Raw genomic sequence first — 22,435 nt, 5'->3', positions numbered from 1 at the left:
ATCTCACATTCCAGTGATGGCTCTTACCAGTGATGTCATATCGGCTCTTGGGGTCACTGCTCTTGGGCACAGTGACCTCAGCTACCTCCTGCCCTGTCATGGGGCCATATCGCAGCTTGTAGTAGTCCACCTCAATTGAGGGGTTTTCCCACTCCACGTCGAGGGAGTTCTCAGTCTCATCTGTCACCCAGGCAGTGCCAAGCACAGCAAGGTCTAGGGCAGGGGTGAGGGAGGCAAGAGAAAGTGGTGAAGAACAGAGGTTCTGAGATTCTGTGACAGGCTGTTGGTTATCAAGTCAGCTCCCTTTCTTGACATCTCAAGAGCTGGCTTCAGCCCCGGGACACAGTTCTTAACAGGTGTCTTTGAGCTACCAAAGTAGCAACTAAGCTGCTGGTTTTCACATATTCCATGGGCAGACTGTCTTTTGGGAAAGCCTCCACTTCCCCATCCCATCAGAGGCCATGCAGTCTTTCCTTTCCACACTGACTTTGGTCAAGCCCAAACTGTACCTCTCAGGCTGGCCACCCAAACCACTCAGCCCAGAGCTCCAACAGCTGCAGCCCTGAACTAAAGGCCCACTCTTCAGCTGCAGAGCCCGTGCCCTCTAAGACGACCTCAGGATAAGCAGATCAGGCACTTCCATGGAAAGTGGAGAGAATCTATTTCGAACTTTCTCGAGGACAACATTGGTAATCCAACAAGATCCTTCCTCCATCTCCCAAATTGCAGCCCTTGCCTCTCAAATTCTTCTCTAAGGATGAACCCTAGGCAAAACTATAAAGTAGGTGAATTTTAACTTGGTCCATCTGAGTGTCCTTCCTGCTCTTTTTACCAAATTTTAGCACTTCCGTCAGGTACCTGGTATTCTCATGCTGCCCAGTCTGTCTGTCCTGTGAAGGAAGAGAGTTATTGTATACATTTATTCATAGTAAAGTATTAACGGCTAAATGTTTACTCTTCTACTCAGAAAAAAAACCCATGAAGTTACAGTGATTAATACAAAGGAATGGATCATTGCTATGGCTCTAAGGGGAGAGCTTTTCCAGGGATGGGAGGACTAGGGTCTTTGAGGAGCATTTCGAATTCCAACAGCCATATCCCAGGCTGAGGGAGCCTGGCCTTCTAAGTTTGGGACAGGAAAGCCAAGGCCCTCCAATTCTCAGGCTTCCCCTCTTCATCAGTCATGCCCCCACCTTCACCTCCCTGGAGGTGTCTCCACCCAGGCCTGCTGACCACTGATGGACGATGCAGGACAGAGAATTAGTGTTAGGCCAGGTGTGAACTCAGTGATCTCAAGGTCCCTGGGCTCTGAACGTCCCCAATTCAATCAGTTATGGATAAAGAGCCTCACAGAGCCTTTTCTCTGAAGCTTTTCCTCTCACCCACTGGCTTCCATCTGCCAGGTGCTGTTTTTAAGACTCCCATTAAAGATGGAATTCCCTGAAGGACAGGTCAAGAGGTGAGTAATAAATGTGACTTGAGGCTTATAGAAGAGTTCCTACATGGTGTAAAAGAATTAGGAGGGAGTCACAAATGAAAAAGCAAGGACTTAATGAGAATGTTCACCATTATGGTGGGGATGAGTACCTCTTGTCTTAGGCTCCCCTGAGGAGCAAATAAGAATGTGTTTAACCTGAATCAGATTAGAAAGAAACAGAAACTTCACAGTTGCAGAATTTTACAAATCCCGAGAGCAAGATGCCATAAGGGGTTGCTAGGACTTTCAGAATAGGCATCTCTGTGCTGCACTGGGAGGCTTTGGACACAGTGCTAGCTGTACCAGAGGCAGCCACAGACAAAATGGGGAAAAAGAGAAAAGCAGACTCTGCCAGCCAGAGTGGGCCTGGCTCTCACAGTGAGGACTTGATGTCTCCTATTGAACATAAACCATTTCACAGGACATCAATGTGTCAGGTCACTCTGTGACCGCGTAGATCAAGACAAAAGCAAGACCCTTCCATGATCAACTCTGAACACAGACAAAAACATGACCATTGTCCAAACCACACAAATAGCTAAACACCCACTCTCCTGACTACTATGAGTGATGGCCACTTCTGTTACAATCACCAACTTTAGCCTCTCAGAGGGGAGAGGCTCTCCCCACTTCTTGACAGCACCCAATCCCTGCTTCCTTACACCTTCCCCCAAATTACCTAACACAGGCCCAAATTCTCTAACCAGTCCTTTCTAACACTGTCTTACTGAGACACCTCTATGGTCCCCCATAGTGTGCAGTCACCCATGCTAGAACAATCAAGACACCCAAGTTGTTCAACTACAGGGGTGCTCCTGGGGGTCTTTAGCTTGAGGGCACTGACAAAGGTAATCACACATGGTGCCCTCATGATGGCCAAGTCTCTCAGAGCCCTTTCCAACACTGACCCATCCCCACCTCCACCCTAGTCCCACCACCAAAAAGGACAGGCAGCTTGATGTCTCTGCAAAGACAACTGCATGCCGAAGTTCCATCCATCTGTATCTTCTTAGATCTTTCCCTAGAAGTTTAGGACAGGATGGAGGCAATGCATTTTTAGCACCTAGAACAGTGCCTGACAAATGGTAAGTGCTCAATAAAAATGTACTGTGTGAAGGAATGATTCAGTCATTCAACCAACAATGTTTCTCCAAATCCTTGAAGATCTAAGCTGCTTTAAGAATGTTCATGAGGAAACAAGAATGTTTAAAGAGTAAGCAGTGATGCTTATCCCTCTAAACATTTTAGTGGCATTTGCTGGTGCACAGGAGATTCTGTTTCTCCAGATCAAGCCTCCACCATCCTCCATCTTGTTCTATACCCAAGGCTGTGATCTCTGTGAATTGAGTCAGCCTGTTTCCCTGACCCTTTGGCCTCCAGGTTCAGCTAGCAGGAATCACCAGCAGATCAGAGGGCAGGAGACAGAATTCTTCGGAGACATGGTGGACTGCCTGCATCCCTCTACCAAAACAACCCCACCAGGCAGCTCTTTTCTACAGCTCTCTCTGGGTCCGAGTACCAACGTCTATCCCTTGCCCCTTCAGGTGGGAGTGTATCCTTATTGATGCAGGTCTTAGTGTTTCACCATCCAACCCCGACCCACACCTTTGTGAACAACCTGTTAGTTAAATTTTGAAATTTCATTTACCCCATTTGTGTCCTGTCTTTCCCACCGAGATGAGTCTAACTGATACAGGTGGCTTCAGCAGCCTCTCACCCATATCTACCTGAACTTTCTGAATGGCTTTGGGGGTTCAGTGAGAGACTGGGGATGCAGGTCTACCCTTTGACTGCTTATGAGAAGGTGCAGACCCTACTAATCTCAAGGACAGAGAAAACCCCATGAGCCCCCATCTAGCAGGTCTTCATGGGCTTGGAGGACCCAGTAATCAGGGAGCAAGGAAAGAAGAGAGAGAACTGGGACTCTTCAGAACCTAGGATTGTGGCAGCTGTGTTTTTCAAACCCCAAATCAAGACAACTGTCTACAGGTATTTAATGAAAGAAAACATTTAGAATGGGGCCTCTCCTGGGAACCCTGGGGCATCGGGTGGCTTCCTCACCTGTGGTGGCAAGTAGATGCTGTGGGCTGCTAGAAACTTCTTTCTTGACGTTACGCAGGGTGAGTATGTACTTGGTTCCAGGCAGCAAACCAAGAATCTCGTAGCTGTGCTGCTCCTTGGGCACTTGGATCTGCTTCCCAGAGAGCTCCTTCCCCAGGGGGTAGTAGCTGAGGAGGTAGTGATCCACCTGGCTGGAGGGCTCCCAGCTCACCAGCAGAGAATCCTCCGTGTTCTTGAGCAGCTGCAGGCCCTGTGGGGCGACCACTGCAGGCAGAACAGAAACAGGGCAGAGAGGGTGAGAAAGGGAAGCAATCCAGACCCAGTGGGTATTCCCTGACCACTATAAGGGTGGGTGTGCAGGATGCAGACCTGTATAAGGCGCCATTCCCGACCCCTAGAAGTTATTATCCGAATGACAGGTAATTAATACTGGCCCCCTCACCACACATACACACTCACACACTCACACACAGCCATTAGATCACAAGACCAGTGGTCCTCAAGGTTAGGGCCTCTAACCAGCAGCATCAGCATCACCTGGGAACTTGTTAGAAATGCAAATTCTTAGGCCCCATCGCAGAATCAGAAACTCTGGGGTTGGGACTCAGCAATCTGGCGTAGGCTAAAGGAAGAGACCCCCAAAGATGACAACGTGTAATTGACGGTTAAATGGTGCATTGGAAAGAAGAGTCCGGCGGCCCGAGGGCACATCTCCGCTCTCACCCTGGGCACAGTCCAGGCCTGTGAAGCCCTCCTCGCAGTAGCACTCGCCCGTGTCGCAGAAGCCGTGGCCGCTGCAGTCGCCGGGACAGCGCTTCTCGCTGCAGTCCTCCGACATGAAGTCCTCGTGGCACTGGCACATGCCGCGCACGCACTCGCCATGCCCGCTGCAGTTCTCAGGGCAGGCCAGGTAGCCGCAGTCAGCACCCACGTAGGGCTCGTGGCACAGGCAGTGCCCGTCCACGCAACGCCCGTGACCACTGCACGCCCCAGGGCAGGCCAGCTGCTCGCAGGCGGGGCCCTCCCTGCCCTCCTCGCAGTGGCAGCTGCAGGTCTCCAGGGAGAAGGTCCCGTGGCCGCTGCAGTGGCGGCTCAGATCTGGGATGCAGAGGAAAAACAGTAGGCTGCGTTGAAGGGTTGTGCATGGGGATCTCCTTCCTTTGAGATCAGCCGTGCAAGACCCAGAAAGCATTAGCCCCACTCTTAAGGGACTGGTGATTTCTGGGTCTTGCACTGCTCTTTTTTGGAGGATGGTGGAGCTCCACAAGGGAGAAAAGGTGTTGGCCCTTTCCAGCCTCGGCCAGGCTTTCTAATCTGTGACATCTGCAAACGTCTCCTTTCTCTGCCTGAAAAGGCTGCAGGACCCACCCTTCTTTCCTTTCCCTTCCCGTATGAATTCCCCTGGTTCCTTCCTCTCTACGTGGTGGTCATTATTTAGTGCCTTCCTATGGAGGGGCCTTAAATGCTCCACCCTGGCCAGCTGACACTGCAGGGCAGGACTCCTGGGGGGGAAGTGAGATCCAGGGAGGTTGGAGTTTGCTGGAACTAGCAAGGCTGGGACCTTGTGAAATGAGCCCAGATTGAAGTCTGGAAAAACGGAACTGCAGAAGCTACAAAATAGCCTACTCTCAACTATGGGTATGGTGGAGAAGGGATTTAACCAGGCTCCCCTCTCTGACCCTACACAGCAAGAGGCAGCTGGAGGGTGGACCAGTCAGTGCAGTCTCCTCTGTGGCCCAGCTTCTGCTTCTCAGAACACTTTCTTTTCTTCCTAAAAACGCTTCCAAAGTGGGGGCTCCTGAGAAGCAAGTCCATACTGGTTATTCATGGCAGCGTCCCTGGTGCCGAGTTCTGTATCCGGATCTGATGGTTAAGGTGCTCTTTACCATAGCAATTCCTTCAGGCATGAAATCCTATGCCAAAGTACCGTTCATTATCATTGGATCAGCCTGAGCAGTTTATGTTTAAAAGTGACGGGGTTGTGTAGGGGGAGAACCTTCATTATTTGTAAAATTAAATTGTAATTATTTTACAATTATAATTGTATTTTTTACTAATAACATAATTATAATTTGCTGATTTGTAAATTCCTCTAAGGGCCAGGAATCTTCTACACACCATCTCTAGTTCTCAGAACTATACTAGTTGATAGAATCATCCCTGTTGGACAGTTGAGGAAACATAAGGGATTTACCCAAAGTCACACGGCTGAAAAGTGGTAGAACTGGGATTTGTAACCTGTCCTGTCTAGCTCCAAGGCCCTATCTTTCCTGTGTATCCCATTGCTTCCTCTCTGAGTAGCGCTTTGATTCACAGGTATGACAGCTGCTGGAAGCATTCCCATCTGGAAGCAATAGGCCAGGAGTCTATACTCCCTGCAAGAGCTGCTGGTCCCTCCCTGCTCAGCTTCCAGATGCCCCCTGGAGCTAGTATCAGTGAATAAATAGCAGGGATGGGCCCCCTAGACAAAACCCAGAATGAGAAGTAGGAGCACACCAGAGTCACAAAGTGCTCATGAGGCTAGTGGAAACCCTGGCACATAATAGGTGCTCATCAAATGTTTGTTGAATGAATACCAGGTGGTGAGCTCACCAGTAACTCCCTGGCAGCAGCGCTGGGCACTACACTGTTTCTTCATCTCCACCATCTCTTCCTCCAGCTTCTTCACCCGGGCCAGGAGGTCCTGGACACTGCCTGCCAACTCGCAGTCCTTCTGTGGTGTCTGAAGGCGGATGTTGTGCCTGAAGATGATGTTCTGTTCCTCCCCGGCCTCCCCCAGGGCCAAGAGCGAAGCCCCATCGTCACTGAGGGGCTGAGGGTCAGCATCCACCTGAACCAAGGCAGACTTGGGCACATCGATCTTGTAGGTGTGGCTGACAGTGACCTGTTGCTCCTTGTTGCTGCAGCCAGGAGGCTCCAGAGTGGCTGGGGCCGAAGCCACCAGGAGCACAGAGCCAAGCAGGAGCCCCAAGGGGAAGTGGAACATCTCCTGGAGACTCATCCTTGGAAAGACAGGGAGCAGACCCTCCAGGATGCCTGTATTCAGAAACATTGCAAAAGAAAATCATGGAGATGTGCTGAGGGAAATTGGCTTTTTTTTTTTTTACCAGATTCTAAGAGCCCACAGGAAGCTGAGAAACCAGCAGAAAGAACTCCTTCTATTTCTCCCAAGGATCCGAACCAAATTACTTTCTGTTCCTGCCTCACAGATTGGATATTCCTGCCTCCTGTCTTTGCTTACTGTTCACACTGCCCAGGATGCCCTTCTCTTCACCTCTCATTCTAGGCTCACCTGCACTTATTAATAATAAGAAGAGCAGCTCTCTTGTGTTGACAGCCTATTGTGTGCCACACTTTGATCCCCCTAATTCTGGATCTTTACAGCAACCCTAATATTATCCTCCCTCTTAACAACATCAACAATAAGAGCTGCACATACAGCACTTGCTATGTGACAGGCACTATTCTAAATGTTCTAAGTGTTTCACATTTATTAACTCATTCCATTCTCACAATTGTCTGTGGAATATACTATGATTACCCCCATCTTATAGATATGGAAACTGAAGCACTAGTACTTTAAATGACTTGGCAACCAGCACCTAGCTCAGAGTGGCAGGATTTGAACCCAGGCATTCTGACCCCAGAGTCCATGCTCATCCCCACAATGCCATGCTGCTTTGCACAGATGAGGAAGCTGAGCAAGTTGTCCTGAGTCCCACAGCCAGAAAGAGCAGAACCTGTACTCAGACCCAAGTCCACTGACTGCAGAGCCAGCATCCTGCTCACGACACTCACTTGTGAACCAGTAAAATATAAGAATTTCTAATAAAATTACCTGCTCTACAAAGTCTTCTCTCCTGTCCCCCTGCCTCACCCAGCTGGAGACTAGCCTCGCTTCTGCTAAGCATTCAGAGAAATAGACCTGTCCCTCACTGCTGGTCTCTTGAGTGTTGACCTGGTGTTACAGTTACTCTTGTATGCAGCTTGTCTCCCCACTAGGCTCTGAGCCTGTTAAGGACAGGAGTGGGCTGATTCGTCTTGGGGCCCTCCTGTGGCGGGAGCACAGACACACATGATGAGAGGTTTGGTCACTGTTTCTCAAATCCATCCGTGCATGGGTGGCCTGGTTTGTCAGTCAAGCCAGGCAACCTGAGATGGGGCAGGTGGTTAGGTTTTGCCTCCTGCTTCACCAGGAGGTGGTGTCTTCACCACTGTCAATGAGCAGAATAACTCCTCTCTCCAGCCATTTCCCCTTGTGCCCCCAACTCCCATCTGGGATGGCCCATTCTTTGCACACTAACAAGCTGAGGCAGGACAGACCACAAGAGACCCGGCTTTCACCTCACATTTTGCTCACAGGAACCTCAGTCACAAGATACATCCAAGTTGGGCTTGCATAGCAGCAGTTATCTAGAAAGTGATCTGCAGAGCTGTCTCTTGACAATGGGTTTCTGTAACTAACCCAAGATCTGCAATTATTAATGCCAAAATTTGAAGTCAGGAAACACAGTCCTTTCCTGTGGTCTGTGTTTTGCTTGAGCACAGGCTCTCCCTGCCCATGGTGAGCGGCAGTTGGGATATGGTGGAAAGGCACCTCAGACAGGCTCTAGGATGTGCATCCCTAAAAATGCTCCTCATCCTGAGCCTCCACCTCCTCATCTGTAACGTAGGAATGACAGCGTGTCACCCCTCTTAGATGTGAACAGCAGTGAGCATTACATCTGGTATGTGAGCAGGGATTAGTCAATATTTTGAGGCTTATTTTGTTTTCAATCGATTTACTGAATGTGACTTCCTCTTCTTCCTCATCTGTTTTGCTATAAAGAATAATGCTGGCCGGGCATGGTGGCTCACACTTGCAATCCCAACACTTTGGGAGGCCAAGGCGGGAGGATCACTTGAGGCTAGGAGTTCGAGACCAGTATGGCCAACATGGTGAAACCCTTTCTCTACTAAAAGCACAAAAATTAGCCAGGTGTGGTGGTGCACTCCTGTAATCCCAGCTTCTTGGGAGGCTGAGGTAGAGAACTGCTTGAACCCGGGAGGCGGAGACTGTTGTGAGCCGAGATCGTGCCACTGCACTCCAGCCTGGGCGACAGAGCAAGACTCGATCTCAAATAATAATAATAACGCCTAGGTTGAAAGGCATCTTTCAACTATATTGATCATAAAAGGAAGAAATATTTCTAGCCACTAAGCCAAATTCTAGTAATATGTAAAATGTTTAACTTTTAATAGTCATCATTCATTTAGTATCAGGAAGTTGAGGAAACGGGGTGAAGAGCCCTGGAAGAATAAAAGAAGAAGAAGAATTACAATAGTATTAAATGCTAAATGTTATTTATTGAGTTGCTGCTACGAGCTAGGCATTGGCTGGGTGCATTAATCCTCGTAATTAATCCCCAGAGCTGCCATGTAAGGTTAGTGTTCCTCTCCTCACTCAAAAGGCAAGGAAACCAGATCTGAGAGGTAAAGTCATTTGCCAGGGGTTGCCCAGCAAAGAAGTGGCAGAGCCAGGATTCAAACGCAGACCCATCTGATTGCAAGCCTATGCTTGCTCTGCGCCAATATGACATTCTGATACAAATGACAAATGAGCGCAGTTAGATATATGTCCTTATGCAATGCTTTCATCCGTTATACATGTTGTACCCAAGGGATGTGCCACCACTGTGAATTAAACAGAATGGTACCTATGAAGAGTCTTTCTTTGTGTTACCCCTTTGCCCTCCCACTCCTTCGTGGCTCTTCCTATCATCAAAAGCACGTATTGTTGATAATAATAAGAGCTCACTTCTTCTGAGAACTGACTGCATTTCAGGCACTGGACTCAACACCCGGAAGATGGAATGGAATTGTCAGTAGGACACTTCTTGTTGTCTTGTGACTTGGACCATGGGTAATAAGTGCCTGCACATTTCCTTTTCATTTTTTTTTTCAGACAGGGTCCCATTCTGTCGCCCAGGCTGGAGTGCATTGGCACAATCACGGCTCACTGCAACGTCCACCTCCTGGGCTCCAGTGATACTCCCACCTCAGCCTCCTGAGTAGCCAGGACTACAGATATGTCACAGTGCCTGGCTAATTTTTGTATTTTTTTTGTAGAGATGGGGTTTCACCATCTTGCCCAACCTGGTCTCAAATTCCTGGGTTCAAGCAGTCTGTCCACCTCAGCTCCCCAAAGTGCTAGGATTACAGCCATGAGCCACTGCACCTGGCCGTGCCCACACATTTCAAAGACAGTGTGCTACTGGAGGTTTGGGGGTTGGGGGTGGGGTCACGGTGAATTAGTGGGGGTGGCAGGCAAAGAGACCAGTGCCTGATTCTAGCCCGGAGGAATTCACAGGTGGAAGCTCAGCTGGAACAGGCTGCGTGGCAGAGGGAGGAAGGGGGCTGCAGTGTGAGAGGACTGAAACTCAGACTTTGGTGAGGCCGAGTTGATGTCACAGAAATGAGGCATGTTAGAGCTACCAAGAGGGCAGTTCAGGGCCCGAGCTGAGGTGCAGGTCCACCATTCAGCAGGAGTGTGCCACCCCAAGGGGGCGACTGCAGGAGGACATGCCCAGTGGGTGAGAAGGGGAATATCTAAAGATCCCACAGAAGCTCCCCACAAAGGAGAGGTGGCCCAGCACTGGAAGCATTCACCATAACAAGGGCATCCAACAGAGGGAACCACAACAGCCCCAGTAAAGTAAAAGTGCCCTCTCCTTTCTTTTATAACCCCCACCTCGCCCCAGGCAGCAGCAACCTGGTGAAGCCAGAAGCAGCCATGCATGTTAAGGAGAGAGAAGTGGAGAGAGGAAAGCACCAAGCCCCTTCCCTCCAGCTTCTCTGCAGATTCCAGCATCAGGTCTGAGCTGAGAAAGAAGAAAAGATGTGGCCTGGATGAGAGACCGAGGCTCAATACTGAAATGGACTTGCCTTCACAAAAGCAATTCTCTTCTAAGACCAAAAGCCACCAGAAAAGCTCTGGAATCTGCTTGAGATTTTTGTCAGAGGATGGGGGGAGTGGGAAGCCAGGAGAATGAGTTGGAGGGCAGGTGTAGGCTAAAAATAATGATATTTCACAACGGTCATCCTTAGACTTTCATCACAAAGATAAAAGCCACACACTATTCTCCACTTGATCCCCAGGATAGGAACTGAGGCTCAGTGGCATTGAGCAACTGATTATGCAATTGATGAGCACACGGCCACAGATGCAACCCCAGGTACACAGTGTCCAGCAATGGAGCCACTAATCCCTGTGCACTTCTGCCGTTCACCAGTAACAACGCATATTGATCTCTGAAGCACCTACTGTGTTCATGGCAGCACATGGGTTTCCACTGTCCAAAAATCTTCTTCCTGGGCAAAAATAGGGCTGAAAAAGCAGACTTCTCTGCCCATGCTTTCCATCCCACCCCCCACCCCCAGCCTGAGACATAAATGAAGTGCAGATGGTTTTCTGAAGAAGTTCTCAACGAACGCAAAAAAAAAAAAAAGCCGTGGACTCTTGCCATAAACCACAGCAAGGCTGCCCAGAGCCCAGGTCTACAGCATTTGTTTCTTAGCCTGGAATATGAGAAATCCCAGAAGTCCCTGTTGGAGCCCTTGGTGTTGCCTGTCCTTCTGATTTGTAACAAGATGTCCTCATTAATTACTGCCTCTCAGATGCCACAAGTTGCGCTCAGATTTTCCTGGGTAGGTTGATTGTTCGAAAGAAGATGAGAGCAAGGGAAATCCTCAACCTAACACTCTGTCAAGTGTAATGAGCAAGAAGAGAAGCCTGCTGGCTCTCACTCCAACACGTGGCAGGAAAGAGACTTCTTGTTTAACAGCAGAAGGGAAGGATGACTTCATCGACTCTTTCAGTATGCACAGCAAACCACAGGCTGAGCTCCACGAGGGTGGGGAGGGGGCAGACAGGGCAGAAGATTTTTCCGAGCAAAACGCAGGATGATACATTTCCAAATAGGGAGGATTATTCTGCTGAGGGGTATTTTCCCATGGAAAGTTGGGTAAATACTGCAGGGATGCATGAAGCGAAGGATATTTACATGCAGGAAATGTGTATACAGGAACCACGGGAAACCAGTTGTCCCCAAGAATCATTGTCTTACAGAGGCCGGTCATTAATTCTGACTGCAGGAGGGGTGTTGGGTGGTGTGGGAAGGTGGGAGGGAGGGATACATTAGACTCAGAAACAAATGCTGCCTTGTGTTGCTTTTTCCAGAAAGGCTCTTTGAGGAGTACACGACTGACCATGGGCTGCATGGATGGTCCCCGTACTTCTGCCTTCAGATGTTGCAGGGCTCTATGCTTCTGCTGTGTTCTCTCTTGTTATCTGCATCTACCCCTGTGGCTTTAATTTCCAGCTAAATATTGACAGCCACCAAATCTGTATGCATGTTCCTAGCCCAGGTATCCTTGTGAGCTCAGAGATGACAGAGATGGCCGTGACTGTGTTGATCCCCTCTGTATCACCAGCCTCATAGCACAGTCCTGCCAAAGTAATATTTTGTGAAGTAAATAGTAATAGCCACTGGATTTGTTTGTGTCTGTGTATGTGTGCTTATTAGATAATGGACATTGTGCCAAACGCTATAAAAATTATCCTCATTTAATCCGCAATATCCTGGGAGTCAGTTGATATCATTCGTTGTGACAGGTCCTCAGAGAAGTTAAGTAATTTGCCAAAGGACACACAGCCAAAAAGCAGCAGAGCTGGGATCACACACCAGGTCTGTCCACTGCTCGTGTCTGTGTTCTTCATCTCTCTGTTATATATCCTGTATACACACACACACACACACACACAAAAAAAAAAAAAAAAAAAAAAAAAAAAAAAAAAAAACACCAAATGTCCTCTGTTCTGCCACGTGTTTTTAAGAGAAGGTTTTTTCCTGAAAATAAAAGAAACCCAAGGCATAAACTGGGTTTTCAGTTAAAAATTAATAAATCGATAACTAAGTCCCGTGCCTGTACTTCCGCTGAGTGGTGCCAAGGATGATCCACTGGGAACATGAATTGCATTTCCCTCACATAGAGGTTAAGTCCCAGTCAATTCTCATGAGAAGCTGGAGAATTCCCTTCCTAGGAAACACCAAAGTGCACGGAGACTTCTGTCTGCAGGGGCAGATGGCATCCAAGCCTTGGTCAAGGGAGGAGAATGGCCCCTGAATCCTGATGGTCCTCTTGGACCCCAGGGGTGGATGGTTTCTGTGTCACCTCATTTTCCCCAAAGAAGGACACACACACTGGGTCAGGAAAAAAAAAATACTACTTACGCCAAAGAAGAGAGGTAGCCAATTTCTAGCCACTGTTACAGACCTTTATACTTAAATTCAGGGCTTCCTCTGGTTCCCTTATTATCTCATCCTGCCTTGACAGTTAACCACAGGAAAATGAAAGCACTGCTTTGGGTTTTAGAAAAAGTGTATCATCATGGATTTCCAGCACAGTCACTTAAGAAGATATTCTGTCCCCAAATGACAGGGTGGATATCATTAAACTATGAAAGAAAATGAGGGAGATGAGTGGCTAGGGATGCATCAGTGTCACAAATGTCACTGGCAAACTTGTCACTCCTTCCTTAACTCTCTTGGGCATATTTTGCTAATGATCTACAGCTTGGGCCCTGGGTGACTCAGGGGTCTTCCCTGTACTTCCCAAGTAACCTGGTCCAGGACAGCAAGTTCTCAGCTGGCTGAGGAATCTACCCTGGCTCAACTCACCTTGAACTAGAGGCTTAGGTGACCGATTTCACCTCTGTATCTCTTTCTCCTTCAGATCCAAGAACATGGATATACAAGGGAGGTCTGTCTCTCCTGGGTTAAACTCCAGTGGAAGCAAGTACATACAAACATTTTTATTTCTAGTCTCTGACGTTGAATATAGGATTGCATATAGGATACAAGACAGCTAAGTGTGGAAGAGAATGGAAATTTGGTTTTATGTGATAGGGCTTAGTATGGTCACATTCTGGGCATCACTGTGTCCCCCCATTCTCCTAGTTCTGTGGGACACCCAGGGAGTGTCCAGGAAGTCCTTGGAGATGACTCTCACGCTACCCTTTTCCTGGAGAGCCATCCCATCAAGTCTGCCCACCCGCCTGAGGCTAGAAAAGATCAAGGATGGTGTCCTGACCCAGCCTCAGCACTCAATCACTTTTTCAGGGGTGGCCACAGGCTCATTTTGTTTTGTTTTGACAACTGACTCAATCTGCCTTGCAAAGGCTCAAATGAGTGATGATAATGGTAGCTACAATTTTCTATGCATTTATCACGTGCCAGGCTCTGTGCAAAGCACTTTAAAATCTCCTTTTGAGCATCAGGCAAAGATGTCCATTTACCCCCAGAGAATGAATCACTTTCTCACAGCAAGAACTTCCTTTAGCTTTTGTGGGACCAAGCTCATGCACAATAACAAGATAAAATAGACACAAGACATAAATTCAGGAAACTTTCTCTCCCTTATTCAACCAAACATCCAGTCCCCAGAATGACTAAATATTACTTTGTATACAATTAGCCCTAATATCCATGGGTGTGAGGGGCATCAGATTAAAACAAAACAAAACAAAACAAAAAAACTCTGCAATTTCTTTCTTTAGCTAATGTGTTGTTTTCCACATTGAAGTAACTTTAAAGTTCCAGCCTTCTAGCAAGGAGGAGAGCGTTTGCTAATTTCCAAGCATTTGCACTGTTCCACTCACATTTGCTGGGTACAGATTCAAATGGTGGCTAGGCAGCATTAGCAGTGAGTCTATTGTGGCAGAAGCAGCAAAGTCCCTGTCCGTCCAGAGATCAGGCCTGAGATCTTAGCATCCTCAGCTCACAGACTGGTGGCTCCAGATGTGGCTACAGGACCTAAACCATGATCTCATGTCTGTATCCAGATTCTATAGGAGCCAAGGCTCTGGAATGAGCAGTGAATGGACAAAAGTTTCCACTGGGCCTGGGCACAATTTCCTCAGGCATCTTCTCAGAAACAGAGCTCTGCCCACCCTACATTTCAAACCACAGAGCAGCACTGGACTGGAAAACCAGAAGCCACGGGATGATTTGAAATCATTTGTTCTATTTTCCCTCCTTCGGGAGTCAGCTACAGCCTACAAACTGGGGACAAAGCAGTACTTAGAGTTATATGAAAGAATGCCAGGTGCCTTCTTCCCTTCTCTCCTGGAAAAATGATACCAGTATTGATACTCTATTTTTTCCTGTGTCCAACACTGTCACCTTGATTCTGAGTCTGCAACAAATGTCCGAATGTCAAGAGGCCAGCCTCCAATATGTAGCCCTGACCGAGCAAGGTACCATCTGATGCCTTGGTGACACCTCAGCTTTTCCAAGAACCAATGGATTTTAGGCACTGTGGCTAACCTGTGTCCCGATGTGGGCAGTTTGTTACTTTTATGTTGGAACTTGTTCTTTTTTTTATGCTTATATAGGGCAACACAGGTTTCATGCTTTTAAGTGAAGCCCTGCCTGTTCTCATTCATTCTTTCTCCATCCTTCCCCCAGATCTCTCCCAAGCACAAAAATTAATAAATAAGTAAAAAGTAAGACCTCCAAAAACTAGTTATTTGTTTGTTTTCTTTGTTTTTGTTTTGTTTTGTTTTTGTTTTTTAGATGGAGTTTTGCTCTTGTTGCCCAGGCTGGAGTGCAATGGTTCGATCTCAGCTCACCGCAACCTCCACCTCCCAGGTTCAAGCAATTCTCCTGCCTCAGCCTCCCGAGTAGCTGGGATTATAGGCATGCGCCACCAGGCCCGGGTAATTTTTTGTATTTTTAGTAGAGACAGGGTTTCTCCATGTTGGTCAGGCTGGTCTCGAACTCTCAACCTCAGGTGATCCACCCGCCTCAGCCTCCCAAAGTGCTGGGATTACAGGCATGAGCCACCATGCCCGGTCAACCACATCATTTTTTTAGATGTCTTGAAATGTTTTCTTTGAGGTATTGTGAGGGTAATAGTATGGGGATTTCAAGAGAAGTTGTCGTCTTAACAAATAATAATTAAAACCTGTAAAATTAAATGTCTGGATATACTTCAAAGCTGTTCGAATGTGTTTGCAAACATCCCCTTAACTGATTCACACAAAATCCAGAAAATGGGAAAGTTATCATAGCTTCCTAATCATAACTAAAATAACAATTCTGTTTTAGGATTTAAAAGAATAATGAAATATAACAAATACTAAATTATCCAAAAAGAGAGAGAGAAAGCTTTGACATTGTAAATAAGTTAAAAAGAAAAAAAGATGAGAAGGAACATCTTAAAGGAAACATTTTATACAAAAATGTGTTACTCCAGGTAGAAACTGATGCAACACAGACTGCATCCGTGTTGCAGGAAAGAGGATAACTATGCTTAGCCCTGTCTGAGATTGGAGTATAATACTAAGGATACAGTACACGAATCCTGAGAGGTACTTCCCAATTCATTTTAACTCTTCATGGAGGTGATAGGAGACTAATTACACTGCCTGGATTTTCAGGCTCAGGAACGGAGGCACCTGAGCCACCACTTTTGAGCTCATCCGCATTGGCCACCTTCCTCCCTCCAGTAAATAAAGCTTGGGCAACTGGCACTCTTACCCGGGAGGCTGCCGGGTGCTTCTTCCAATGCTGCTGCTCCTGTGAGCCGGTCTCCTCCTGCCGCAGACCTTGGTACTTGCTGGTCATCCCTCGTTCTCGTCTCTCCTTGGCTTCCCTCCCTGGGTTTAAATCCTGTCTAGGCCAGAGGAGGAGCAAATGGAGACTCCTGGTGTTTTCCTCCCTTCCTAGCAGGGACTCTGCTAAAGGATAATGAGCAATTCCTTCTCTTATTCTAACTAAGAAAGAAAAATACATACATTTCCTTCTTCTTTTTCACTTTGATTACACAGCAGCTAAAAATACTGGAAGCTGTTTCCATTTAAGTGAATCCAGAATAAGGATGTTAAAAGAGTTTGCCTGTCTCCTAGCCAGGAGCTGGGTCTCGGGGTTCAAAAGTGAATTTATAAAGTTTCTTTCTCTTTTTCCTGTTTCAGGCATTCTGGGACTTACTGCCTATTGCTTTTAAAACGGGAAAAAGCCTTTAGCACAGAAAGAAATGAGCAGAGACCCTCAGGGACAGAAGCTCTTCTGACTTCCCTCCTCCTTCATCCGTCGTCTCACACTTGTGAGTGGCAGGGCTCTTAAGTAGGGGCAGGAATAACAGACTGGGGACATTTGGTCCCACAAGCCCACTCTGACCCTCACCCCATCCCAAATGCCTCCCACATGCCAACAGCACAAGAGCTCCAAAACCAGGAAAGAATAGTCGTGCCCCTTTCTGGCTGCCCTTCCTCTTTTGCCCTCAGATGGACAGGCCTTCATCCTTCCTATGAACCAGAGTCATTTCAATAGGGCATGGGCTGACACCTGCCACCCTTCATTACACCGCATCCCTCTCCTGCTCTGTGGGAAGTAGATTCTGGAGTGCAGATCCACAACAAAATGAAGGAGACCATATGTTTCCAGTTCACCTATGTCAGCATCAAATGCTGCTGGAGAGAAAGGAGAAGGAGAGATGGGGGACCAAAAAGTGGCCCCCAGAAATTGGAGGGGGGTTCCCAGAGGCAGCTTGCCTGTATCTGAAGCTTGTGTCTGCTACTTGCAAATGACTTTGACAACTTCTTTGTGGCTCAGCTTACTCATCTGTAAAATAGGAATAGTGTCTTATGGTTATTGTGAGGTTCAAATGAGTAGATGGGGTAAAGAACTTAGACTAGTCCCAAGACACAGTGAGGACTCGGTAAAGATTACCTGCTACCATGATTATTATAATTTTTAAATTCTCCTTATGTATCCCACTAAATCATATTTGATCCTCTCCACCTCAGTCCAGGTAGGTTTACAGTTCTCTGCCCTCCACTTACAACCACAAAATAATCCTGCTATCTGGCCCTGGAATCTGGGCCAGCCATATACAGAGGTGACCAGTGCGGTATGAACCAGGGTCACCAGAAAATTTCCCAACTCCCAAACATCTCTTTTCTCCCTTGGACTTTTTTTCTCTGCTTCTTAAAAGGGAAAAGCTCTCCCAGAGGATCCTAAGACTCTATTGCGCTCTCAAGTTGTTCTCCTATTCTTAATTTCCTTTCACTAATTCTCCCCAAATGAGTGGTCTTCACCAACTCTCTCCATCACCCCATTTTCCATGCCCTCAATAGGAATAACTAAACCAGTGCACCAGTCTCCTAAGAAGCCACCTTCCTCCAGCCTCTCCTTATTACAGCTGGTATTAGTTAGTTGCAGGACATGGAGCTGTAGCAAAGGGACCCTCCAATGCAGTGGCTTAACAACATAGATGATTTCTCTCACAAACAGTAGAAGACAGTGGCCCAGGGCTGGTAGGGCAGTGCCGCCATCCACAGCACACACCCACCACTCTCTAGGGCCATCATCTCCCAGCCAACAGGAAGGGTAAAGGGATGAGAGCAGATGGAAGTGCATGCTCATTCCTTACAAACACAAAAACAGAAACTTTTTATTTTATAATTATTTCAGACTTGCAGAAAAATTGCAAAAATATTAAAAGAATCCCTGTATACCCTTCACTCACATTCTCCAAGTGTTAACATTTTACTATATTTGCTTTATCATTCATTCTCTCTTAATAGTTTTCCCTGAAAACATTTGAGAGCAAATTAAAGACATGATTTATCTCTTTACCCCTTTATGTCTAAAAAACTTCAGTATAGGGTGTTTCCCAACAACAAGGGCATACTCTCCCATAACCTCAATACAATGATCAAAATCAGTAATTGACATTGACATAATACTATTGTCTAATTTATAGACAATATTCAAATTCCATTGATTGTCTCTCTAATGTCTTTTATAGCAAAAGAAAAATAATTTACTGGCCCAGGATTCAATTCAGGATAATTAATTGAATTTAGTTGTCCTGTCTTTAAAATTTCCTTAAATTGGAATAGTTCTTCAATCTTTATCTTTCATGACCTTAACATTTTTGAAGAGAAAACATCAGTTATTTTAAAGAATGTCCTCAGTTTGCATTCGTGTGGTGTTTTTTCATGCCTGGATTTAGGCTATACATTTTTGGCAGGCAGCAGCAGAAGCAGCTTGTCTTTGATCCATCACATCAGGAGACACTTGATGGCAGTCTGTCCCAATGTTGGTGATGTTACCTTGGACCACTTGGTTAGGGTGATATCTGTCAGGTTTCTCCGCAGTAAATATTTGCCCCCTTTTATTTAACAGGTATATTGTGGGATGATGTTTTTAAACCATGTAAATATTCTGCTTCTTTTTATATTTTCACCCACTACTTTTAACACACATTGTTGATTCTTGCCTGGAACAATTACTACTATGCTGGCTGCCAAATGGCGATTTTCCTAATTTCATCTTTCTTTTTATGTTTACTAGATAGAATTCTATTATAAAAAATAATTTTTCTTCCCCCACCTTTACTTTATTAATTACTTTATATTCAAAGTGACTCATATTCTTTTTTTCATTCTATGGGTTATATTCCTGTACTATCATTATTTTGTTGCTCAAATTGCCCCAGATTTGGCCAGGGGGAACCCTTCAGGCTGGTTCCTGTGTGCTTTTAACACACTCCCATCATTCTTTGAGAGTTTCCTTACTTTTGGCACAGCAGGACATTCCAGGCTTACCTTGCACTTCTCCTGCTCAGTCCTTTAGAAGCAGCCATTTCTCCAAAAATCTTTATTTCTTTCTATTGGAGAATGATGCACATTTTGGATAACCCTCGAAAAGGTACACATCACTGCTTTTGCATCCCATTGGCCAGAATTTAGCCAATGTGCACATACAGCTTCCAGAGAGGCTGGCACAGTGGTTGTGTTCAACTAAATCTCAGGAGCTCTGTGAGTTAAGAAAGGAAGAAAGAATAGGGGTTGATGGGCAGCTTGAAGTCTGCCACAGAGCCTACCCAATCACTACCGGCATAACGTTCTCCCTGAATTCTAAAATCCAATCATATCATTTCCCTGCCCCATTTCTCTTTGTTCAGGAAAATACTTAGGATCCTTAGGACAAGTTTGCAATGAAACAAAGGAACAAACAAACCAATAAAAAAAAGCAAAACTGCTCTGCATGAAATAAATAGGAACCGGCAGTGGGAAAACAGAAAAGATTGTTAAGATTATGAAGGTCGTGAGGCTAAGGCCTGGGGAGGAATGGGACAGGTGAAATAGGAAAATCACTTTTAAGAACAAATCCTCCAGAAACTCTCATTACTTACAGGATTAAGCTTCTAAAGTTCACTGTAACTGCCCCATCATGCCCCTTCCTATGCACCTCCATATCCAAATTATTCCCCTGCTATTTACAAATACAAACCATCAGGTTTTTGATTTTTTATTTATTTTTTGAGACAGAGTCTCATTCTGCTGCCCAGGCTGGAGTGCAGTGGTGAGATCTTGGCTCACTGCAACCTCCAACTCCCGGGTTCAAGTGATTCTCCTGTCTCAGCCTCCTGAGTAGCTGGGATTACAGGCACCCACCACCACGGCCAGCTAATTTTTTTTTTTTTAGTAGAGGCGGGGTTTCCTCATGTTGCCCAGGCTGGCCTGGAACTTCTGACCTCAGGTGATCCACCTGCCTCAGCCTTCCAAAGAGCTAGGATTACAGGCATGAGCCACCACACCCAGCCCAAACCATCAGTTTCAACCAACTCAGCCTCCTCTCAGTCCCTAGTAAACATGATGCTCCTCCTTGTCTCCAGACACTGGTAATGCAGTCCCCACTTCTTGAAGTCAATCCCGTCTCCACATCCAAGAGATCTGCTCAGATTTCCCTACTACAATCGCCTGAATCTGTGTGAAATGTTTTTTTAACATCTGGCTTCAGAGTTTTTCTTAGAGAGATAACTCTCTTTGTTCAGGAAAATACTTAGGATCCTTAGGACAAGTTTGCAATGAAACAAAGGAACAAACAAACCAATAAAAAAAAGCAAAACTGCTCTGCATGAAATAAATAGGAACCGGCAGTGGGAAAACAGAAAAGATTGTTAAGATTATGAAGGTCGTGAGGCTAAGGCCTGGGGAGGAATGGGACAGGTGAAATAGGAAAATCACTTTTAAGAACAAGAATGTCTACTCAATATTACATTGTTTGCTTTGCCTTTTTTTTGGGGGGTGGGGACAGAGTCTCACTTTGTGGCCTAGGCTGGAGTGCAATGACACAATCTTGGCTCACTGCAACTTCTGCCTTCCAGGTTCAAGTGATACTCCTGCCTCAGCCTTCCAAGTAGCTGAGACCACAGGTGCGCACCACCACACCTGACAAATTTTTGTTATTTTTAATAGAGATGAATTTCACCGTGTTGGCCAGGCTGGCCTGAAACTCCTGGCCTCAAGTGATTCACCTGCCTTGGCCTCTCAAAGTGCTGGGATTACAGGTGTGAGCCACCACTCCTGGCTTGTTTGCTTTGTTTTCTATAAATCCCTCTTCCTGGTCCCAAACCTTAAGTTAAGTCTTCCACCCACACAAACACTTTTTTTAACTCATGTGATGGGGGGGAAAGATAAACCAAAAGACAGGAGCTACGTCGTACATCTGGGTCAGCACTGCATGAGGAAATGTCTGTAAGATGTGAGGCATAGTGCAACAGACTTCAGAGGAAGCAGGAATTCGGGTCCAGGCATGACCCCTGGGATGGAAGCCCTTCACGCTGCCCAGGACAGAATCCAGAGGAGTTGGTGATGGATGTCGGAATGGGGAGATCTCGGATTTCTCACAAATTTTAGGATCGAGGTTGGAGCCAATTTTATTTAACTCCCTAAGAAAGCTGATCTTGGCTGACACCTGAGCTATAGGATTTCTTCTCAGAATTCTTCATTTAGAGACTTTCAGTAGTGGCTAGCTGTTAGTTGTGTCCACTCAGAGGCTCCTTAACTTCAGTATGAGCTCATGGAGAATGAGGACTGTTTTCTTTTATTGCCTTCACTACCTATGGTATTGTAAAGTAAATAATAAGCTACCTGAAATTCCATCATGACAGATTTATGCCTTAAGATGCCCAAGAACAAGGCAAATTCCCCAAACATATGGGGCCTGCACTGTGGTAGCAGGCCCGATTTTGCCTGACTCCCCGACAGCCTTGCCCTTTTTCTTCTCCAAGAACCCTAATTTTATTTTGATGTCTACTCACCACCTCCTGATCTTGGTTGGGCTCAGGGAAGGGCTCTGACTGATCTAAGCCAACCAGGGTAATTTCATCACCCTTGCCAGTGACTAATTTAGGCAAGAACATGCAGTGAATTTGAGGATGGGTGAGACATAAAGGAGAGGACATCGATGGAGATTCAAGGAAAGGTTCCTTCACTCAAAAAAAAAAAAAAAAAAAAAAAGAAGACCAGGTGTGGTGGCTCACACCTACCATCCCAGCACTTTGGGAGGCCAAGGCAGGCAGATTGCTTGAGCTCATGATTTGAGACCAGCTTGGGCAACATGATGAGGCCGCATCTTAAAAAAAAAACAAACAACAACGAAAAAAAAAAAACCCCACAACAACAAACACAAAACACATACACAAAAATTAGCTGGGCATAGTGGTGTGAGCCTGTAGTCCCAGCTACTCTAGAGGCTTAAGTAGGAAGATCACCTGAGCTCAGGAGGTCAAGGCTGCAGGGTGCTGTGATCATGCCCCTGGACTCCAGCCTGGGCAACAGAATGAGACCCTGTCACAAATCAAAACAAAACAAAACAAATTCAAAAGAACTGGATATTGTCACATCTACAAAGAACACCTAGAACTGTGGCAGACACCTTATAACCAACCATAAGGGGTGCTAGCCAAAGACAAAGAAAACACACCAAGGATGTCGGAACAGAAAATGGAAGAAATCCTGTGTTTTTATGATGTTGCTATCCTGCTGAATTTACCACCTCT

The 22,435-nt window shown here is 46.3% G+C and overlaps 1 protein-coding gene across 1 annotated transcript in view; it reads right to left on the bottom strand.

Annotated features, from left to right (window-relative positions):
* Positions 1 to 16,249, bottom strand: part of LOC129469061 (tenascin-N) — a 72,748-nt gene extending 56,499 nt beyond the window's left edge. Inside the window, exons 1-5 of the mRNA XM_055255231.2 lie at positions 16,120 to 16,249; positions 6,131 to 6,574; positions 4,262 to 4,636; positions 3,539 to 3,802; positions 28 to 213 (exon numbers count right to left, since the gene is read on the bottom strand). Of these exons, the coding sequence (XP_055111206.1) occupies positions 28 to 213; positions 3,539 to 3,802; positions 4,262 to 4,636; positions 6,131 to 6,539 (1,234 nt within the window). The 5' untranslated portion in view covers positions 6,540 to 6,574; positions 16,120 to 16,249. The remainder of the gene's footprint in view (positions 1 to 27; positions 214 to 3,538; positions 3,803 to 4,261; positions 4,637 to 6,130; positions 6,575 to 16,119) is intronic.
* Between the last annotated feature and the right edge of the window lie 6,186 nt (positions 16,250 to 22,435).

This window comes from Symphalangus syndactylus, chromosome 12 (genome assembly GCF_028878055.3).
Source record: "Symphalangus syndactylus isolate Jambi chromosome 12, NHGRI_mSymSyn1-v2.1_pri, whole genome shotgun sequence".
Taxonomy (NCBI): Eukaryota; Metazoa; Chordata; class Mammalia; order Primates; family Hylobatidae; genus Symphalangus; species Symphalangus syndactylus.
The sequence above is the reverse complement of the archived record's forward strand: the minus strand, read 5'-3'. Positions and strand labels throughout refer to the sequence as shown.